This window comes from Seriola aureovittata, chromosome 2, assembly GCF_021018895.1.
Source record: "Seriola aureovittata isolate HTS-2021-v1 ecotype China chromosome 2, ASM2101889v1, whole genome shotgun sequence".
Classification (NCBI taxonomy): domain Eukaryota; kingdom Metazoa; phylum Chordata; class Actinopteri; order Carangiformes; family Carangidae; genus Seriola; species Seriola aureovittata.
The window spans coordinates 14,428,504-14,436,033 of NC_079365.1; the positions used below are offsets into that span (position 1 = coordinate 14,428,504).

Sequence of the window (7,530 nt, forward strand, 5' to 3'; positions counted from 1 at the left end):
CTATGCACAACATATGGTACAGATAATCGGATACAACAAAATGTAGCATGCATAAAACACACAGTATGCATCCTACTCAATTACATTTCACATAATTTCAGAATATATTCCCATATGATTATTATGAGCAGCCCATGTTGTTAAGTTTTTAGCAGTTATTGCCATCACAACATTTGAACAATGTAGGACTCATGAACCAAAGACACTCACTTTATCAACCCTGTATCCCAGAAGCTGTTCAGTCCTGCCTTGCACTTTGGCCAAAGTGTTCATTTTGCATCCCTTGCTCTTCTGTTCTCCTTGATTTGTACTAATGTGGTGTCCCTTTTTCTTCACCTTAAGGTCTATAAATTCTGTCTCATTCCTCTCTCCTCATTCAAGCATCTATGCCTGATTCATTGGTTTTTGTTTGATAAAAAGGCAGAAAACAAGTTGAAAAGGCTTCAGAAAAAGATCCCTGCTATCCTGCTTGACGTCCAACAGAAGGACAAAAAGAGACAATTTATGTTTTGCACCAGATCCTTTTCTCTTCTGGGCAGATGAAGACAGCTGGTCAGTTGCAGTGTTATGTGTCCTCAGGCCCTTCAGCATAAGAAGGGGGCAATCTGTCAGGACAGGTCCAGCCACGTCCCACAGGTTCCATAGACTCATTTCAGTTTCTGTGACCATTCCCAAAGCAGGAGCTTTAACTAACCCAACTAACTAACTTATTATCATAGGAAAGACCTGATTGTACCATCATCTTTTTGTTATTTGTCCTGATTTCAGCTCCTACACTCTGCACTGAATATAGTGAAATTCTCATAGACCTCACTTTAGAGCACACAGAGGCATTTCACATTTAATTAATGTCAATACAGTTTGTTGTTTGTCATATCGAGGACAAATATAACTGCTCATCAGTTTCACCTCATGAGGACCACATTATAAAGGCTAAGGTCTGAGATTAGAGCCTGTGAACAGTGAGATCCCCACCCTGTGGTAAATCTGAGAAACACCATCACTCAACCTCGGCTGCAGCCGTCGTTCAAACTGTTCAAAAAGTTTTGTTGCCGCTGTCCTGTTTTAACTATTGAGTTTGTAATTCTGACCCATCTGTTGAAAGCACGTTGGTCACCTCTGATGGGATTTGATTGTCTGCTGGTCAGTCTTAACAACTAATTAGATTCCTCTGTCTTAAGCAGCTTATGGTAAACATTTTATACATTTACAATTGGATTAATGACTTATTTGTGGATCAAACACTAACACTATACACGGTTTCTGTGTTTTAATAAGAGAGTTTTGCATGAAAGTATCATATGTGACGGGAGACAATGTGTGGTTGTTGTTGGCATGTCACTGTTGTTCCACCTTCAGGATTTCTCTTCCATGTTTTTCTGTTTATGTTCGCGTTTATCTTTCAAATAATGATGATGATTTGTGCCATCATGGTGTGGGTCAGATGTTCCTATAACTGTTTATCAGACAGTTGTAACAATGGGAATCCACTTATTTTCCAAAATAAATACATAACAGGAGAAAAACGTCAACTTCAAGAAACTCTCTTCAGTTTAGCTAATTAAAAAAAAAAGGGATAAGTACCAGGTGGTACGGAAATCACTAGTGTTGTGCTGAAAGATGAAAATGGCTAGAGCAGTAATCCTCTCCATAAAGCTGTTGTAAGTGGGATGAGCTAAGCACAGGAGCTGAACACACAGTGTCTCTGTGAAGACTCTGTGAAGACTCCTCCTCTCAGTTTTATGTCATCACGACAATATGTGGGATGGAAATGGGTAAAGTACCTCTATTTACAGGCCCAGGAGAAAAGTGTGACCTCTCGGCTGCTCAGAAAACACAGTGGGAGTGATAGAAGAAGTCAGAACTCGAGGAAGTCAATACTCATCCACAAGAAGCCACAGAGCTGTGACATAGAGAGATTTACAGCTGTTTGAATACCCTCTATGGTAAGTGTATATTCTTTATGTTGATATATCAGTGTCAGTTAGTTTGTCATAGTGATTGTACATACATTATGATTATGGATGCTGCAGTTCTCACTGGTTTTCTTCTGTTTAATGAAACTGAGCTGGCCTCACATGTCTGTACTCAAAGATTCTTGAACGTTTATCATATGAAGACATGATTTCTTGTACAACACGTACATAACGGGTAATGATTGGGTCGTGAAAACGTTTGGAAAACTACTGTCAGTGCTCCCCTTTATAGATGTCAAATATTCCTAAATCACAGTTCTGTTGTTTTGATTTCACAGAAACACTTATGTTCTACTGTACACCTTTGTTTGTGATGAAGCGCCCAATATATGTCAGTTTGAAAAACACGCACAAAGAAAAAATACTGTATTCATTAGTTTTGTTCGTTTTTAGCCATTTTGGCCTCAGAGAGTCAAAACACGAGTTGACCAGGGCCACATGTGACTGGGGTTATTCTGAGTTGGTTTGTTCCTCATTTAGCTCTCCTGTATGTTCAACAGGGGTTTTAAATGCTGATCCAGTTACTCAACAGTAAAGGCACGCTGAGCACATATGGCCACGCCCACTCCATGACACACAGATAACACATTCATAATCCCTGACTGACAGACTCAGCCTTTGTCAATGTGTCAGAAAGCTAACTTTTGATCCGTCAGATCTGAGGCCTTACATATCCAGTATGTTGTGATTCACCAACAACTTTACTCCTACAGTGAGGAGATGATTTTAACTTGGCATTATGTGTAATTACGGAGAGATTTCCAGGGAGGAAAAATTCATCCTTGCTGAGTTTCCATCTCTAAAGCACACCTGATTGCACCTTTGTTGCTATAGACAACATCCAGTAGTTTCTGCCCAACTGGTTACTATTTTCTATTCTATTTTCTTGTGTAGATGTAGCCAAAGGACACAGAACCATCTTACCTGTTCTGTTGTTGGAAGATGGCCACTGCAGCAGAGGACCCCCACCTGGGCTCAGGCCCCGATGAGGACGACGTGTCTCTGTCAGGGGGCGAGTCCGATTCGGACAGCATCCTCTCTGATGACTCGGTGCTTCCAGACTACAGGCCGGAGACGAGTAATGGGCGTGCAGCATCAACACTGTATCAAGCATGCGCCCGTAACGAACCTTTCTCTCTGCGTAAAGTTCTGGAGAGAGGGGTCACAAAAGAAGAGGTCATGGAGCTGGACATCAACAGCTGGGTGAGAGTCTAATTCATGATTGTAAAAATTCACACACAAGCTTTGGCACGATCTGATATCTTATGGTATTGTCACTATCATTGGCTATTACTAACAGAATGGCTTGATGGTGGCCTGCTGCAAAGGTTTCGTGGACATTGTATATGGGCTTCACAACTGTCCCTTTATAGACATAAACCACCAGGACAACGAAGGCAACACTGCACTGATGATTGCAGCCCAAGCAGGTAAGTTGCACCTACACACAGGACATTAACACAAAATTTTACTTAATGCATACAGTAAAGGTTAAGTTTAGTAGATAAATATATAGTAGATATATATAAAGTGCAACACAAACGACTGAACAGCCTCAAAAATGTTGTAATTAAATAGTGGTAATTATCATCTATAGCATTATGTGACTTATATAGACTGAGAACTGTAAAGCTTTAATAATTTAATTTGATCTAGATGAACCAACCAATCCCACATAATATCTTCATCTGAGCAGCAGAGCCAGTTTTCAAATGTTACACATCTTCTGACACAATGCTGATCTATCTCTCCATCTCTCCAGGTCATATCAACACAGTCATGTATCTCCTAAACTACTATTCTGGTATAGACACGGAAATAAAGGATTGTCGTGGTTTCACGGCCCTCATCAAAGCTGCTATGACCGGCCGCAATGACGTCGTGGCTGCCCTCGTAATGGCCGGTACGTGAGAGCAGGGTACAGCTGTGAACTTTTCTGGCATAAATGCTATCAATGATACATTACTTTCTTTAATGCACATCGTAAATACTGATTAATAAATTAAGGCACAATGTATCCTCTTAAATATTTTGGTTTGACATTCATTTTGATCAATTTCTTTCAAAATGTGCATATATCTTTTGGAAAAAATACATTTTAAGACCTCAGAAGCACATGAACAACTCAGCCTCACATTTTCTTGCTCATAAAATAATGTTTGTCACAGCTAAAAGACATTGTATATTTGCACTTCTCAGATGACTGTTAGAACTCTTTCCTCCCAGGATTTAAGGTACACAGAGGGCCCCATTTTAACACAGTTCTGGCTTATTCATCCACCGGTGAAATAACCTTTGACTTTTGACAATGATGTACCCATATAGAAGCTGCTGTACTATGATATTAATAGATCTTTTTTTTGAAACCCTGACATTAGCTCATTAACCAGGACTCCTATAGCTCAAAATGAACAGTTGCAGCACTGGTGGTGAGAATAGCTGACCTCATGGTTTATCCGTCCATATTTGAAGCCTGCTAACTCTGTTTGCGAGTGAATGTGCCAGTGACGCCAGACCGGTTTAAGGGATCATTCTGAGGTCATTATCCAATCTTAACACAACCCCCAGTAATCACTGATTTACTAGTCTTGCAGGCTGGTTGTAGATTAGCCACTTGCAGAGCTACTTTTAGACTGCACACGTTTCCTAAAGTCTCTGCAACTCATCATTTATTGTTCAACACTGCAGCTAGGGCTGGACAATATGACCTGTGGCATGATAAATTGTGACATTTACAGTAATAACAATATACGCATGTATAAATTTGGCAGCCCAGTCCAGCTGGACTTTTGGACTATACTGTGGATTGTTTGGACTGTTGGTTGAACTCTTAATTAGAAGTCCCTGCATGCTAGTTTATCGGCGAGGCTTACAAGGATATTTCCCTGTAAACTAGAATGAAGCCATTGTTAATGTTATTAATGACACCAAGCGCATTGGTCAGCCATGAGAAAGGCCAAAGGGCTCTCCGAATCACTTTAGAAAAAGAAGCTGAAAAGAAGAAGCTTATTCACTTTTAAATTAAAATGAACCCTTGTTTTTTCCAGGGGCTGACATTCATGCAGTAGACTCTACAAAAGGAAAATGTGCTCGGGACTGGGCACTGAAAACAGGTCGTTATGAGACCTTGCATCGCCTCCGCCGCCTGAATATGCGACCGAAAGCTGAGCAGTTCTGTGAGAGTTATGTCCCTGAGTGGCCTGAGCTCAAGGAGAAGGTAGCCAAGGCCATAGCTGAGAAAACCGCAAGGGAAAAAATTACCCAGCATATAAAAAATACCTTTGGATTCAGAATTCCTCGTGACCCACAAGACAATGGGGTCTTCGACCACATGGTGCGCATGACCACAAGCATCCATAGTCCCCTAATTTCAACTGGATGCCGTCCACTCTGCCCAACAAGCCCTCCAGAGGTGGGGAAGAGGCGGCTGGCTGTACCGGAGCTGGTGAAGAAACACCCAGATAAGGAGCTAGAAGAGAGCTCGGTATGCCACAGCAACGGCTCCGTGTCACACATCATTCCCACAATCCACTCTGCAGAGTCCATTGCTACCAGGTGCTGCACCGACACAGAGCGGCGAGGAAGCATCCTCTCACTGGCCTCCACCAAAGTCGCTACTACATTTATTCCCCGCAGTATGGCGAGAAGGAACAGCGTGTTCCCCTCTGGCTGCATCCCCCAGATCAACATCAGCAGGCCTACAGAGGCAACGCCAAAGAAAGAAAAGAAGAAAAAGAAGAAGAAGGAAAAGGGATTCCTGGAACCACCCAAGTGGAAGTACAAGGAGATCAAGGATGAGAAAAAGAGGGAAAAGAAAAAGGCTGAGAAAGATAAAGCAGAGAAAGAAAAGGAGAAAAAAAAGGAAAAAGAAAGCAAGACGGCAAAAAAATAGTTGGTTGAAGAAAGGGCTCTTGGTAAATGGTAAATGGACTTGCACTTACAGTATATAGCCCTTTTCCAGTCTTACTGACCACTCAAAGCGCTTTACAATGCTTACGCATTCACCCACTCACACACACATTCATACATCACACTGATGGAACAGCCATCAGGGGCAAATTGGGTTTTGCTATCTTGCCCAATGACACTTTCACACGCGGACTGGAGGAGCCGGGGATCAAACCAACCACTCTCTCTAATTAGTATACGACCTGCTCTACCTCCTGAGCCACAACCACTGCCAGCCCCCACCCCACCCCCCCACACAGGCACAGCTCTTCTGCTTGAGAACTATATCATTTTGAAAATGTGTTCAACTCAGGGACTGAAACTGAAACCAAATATCTTGGAAACATTCAGCGAATACTGACCATATAACCTAAAGGGGAAATAGGTACAAGAGGAAATATTTTTTCCTTCGTAAGACTGACTGACAGAAGACCTCAAATGAGAACTGTAAAGACTCTTCAGGAGGATTTTTGAAGCTTTTAGTCTGTCTAAAAGTTTAGACAAATATTACATATATTTTGAGATAGAATAGAAAATAAAGTTTATTTTTCCATTAATATATTCAAAATTTATAGAAATAAAAAAGACGATGATTATGATACAATGCATAAAATCCCTGTTTACCGATTCAGGTGCAAAAGCATTTCTAGTATCTACCTCATTGTTCAAATAAAACACAGAAAGGTAGACACATACTGTTTGTATACCTGCATATCCAAAAGTCAAATTTATCCCAGATGTTAATTTAGAAACATATAGCTATTCCATAGCCCATTTGTGTTCTTATATAATATTGTTGTCTTTGTTGAATTTGTTGTAAGTTAACTTTTGTAAATAGGCCAAAATCACTTGTAAATACTGCAAACACGCATCAACATGGAGGATCTGTTTAATCCTCTCACTCAGTTCATTCAAGTTTTATTGCCATTTTCTTATACTGCCAATAACACATTCATATGATGTTTTCAGCTTTTATTAACTCTATGAGTGCATGGATTCAGTTTGCTTGAAATTACAAATAAATATAGGACAGTGAAAAATTAGCAGTTCGTTAATCAGTTTTAAAGCTGCAATGGTCAATATTTTTACACTAACAGTGGATCAAATGGGGGAACCCCGTTAGCTCACCTCACCTGTATACCATTAAGGCCGAGTCCTTGTCACAGCTGCATGAGTTCAAATCTGGCCCAGGTCCTTTGCTGCATGTTATCCCATGTCTCTCTTTCCCCTAACTTTGATGTGTCTCTCTTGCACTCTCTCCACTTCTCTATCATAATAAAGGCACAAATGAACCCCCCAAAAATGACTTAAAATTAAAAAAACAATTGATCAAATCAAAGTGTAATGGGAAAGGTGTCATTTGTCGTGATGGAGGCAGACAGACTTTTACCACCTACCTCTGCAGTCTCTATCAAGTGGATCAAGTATTTAACACTGTTTTAGCTGCGGTTCAACAGCAGCACAGACTACATCCTCCACAATAATCACACAATTGAGTCAAAATCTCTTTAACACAGTCTCAACATAAACCAAACATTAGAACCTTCTTGGAGGAGGATTTATTGCAGGACTGTTGTGTTAGACGGTAGTAGTTTTAGCTAGCTTG

The 7,530-nt window shown here is 40.8% G+C and overlaps 2 protein-coding genes across 2 annotated transcripts in view; one reads left to right on the plus strand and one right to left on the minus strand.

The window, feature by feature from the left end:
* arhgef25b (Rho guanine nucleotide exchange factor (GEF) 25b) overlaps nucleotides 1-3,029 on the minus strand; it is a 27,651-nt gene extending 24,622 nt beyond the window's left edge. The window contains exon 1 of the mRNA XM_056388020.1: nucleotides 2,901-3,029. The gene's annotated coding sequence lies outside the window, so the exon portion shown is untranslated. The remainder of the gene's footprint in view (nucleotides 1-2,900) is intronic.
* Nucleotides 2,919-7,211, plus strand: ankrd33ab (ankyrin repeat domain 33Ab). The gene is made up of 4 exons (XM_056388055.1): nucleotides 2,919-3,179; nucleotides 3,277-3,406; nucleotides 3,739-3,879; nucleotides 5,024-7,211. Exons 1-4 carry the CDS (start codon nucleotides 2,919-2,921, stop codon nucleotides 5,866-5,868), a joined length of 1,377 nt encoding a protein of 458 aa, XP_056244030.1. The 3' UTR covers nucleotides 5,869-7,211.
* Nucleotides 7,212-7,530: the final 319 nt, after the last annotated feature.

Bases quoted from the DNA above. Each gene is read 5' to 3' on its own strand.
- ankrd33ab (XM_056388055.1), top strand. From the start codon at position 2,919: ATGGCCACTGCAGCAGAGGACCCCCACCTGGGCTCAGGCCCCGATGAG. The intron at 3,180-3,276 runs GTGAGAGTCTAA...TATTACTAACAG, and splicing joins AGCTGGACATCAACAGCTGG to AATGGCTTGATGGTGGCCTG. The intron at 3,407-3,738 runs GTAAGTTGCACC...CCATCTCTCCAG, and splicing joins GATGATTGCAGCCCAAGCAG to GTCATATCAACACAGTCATG.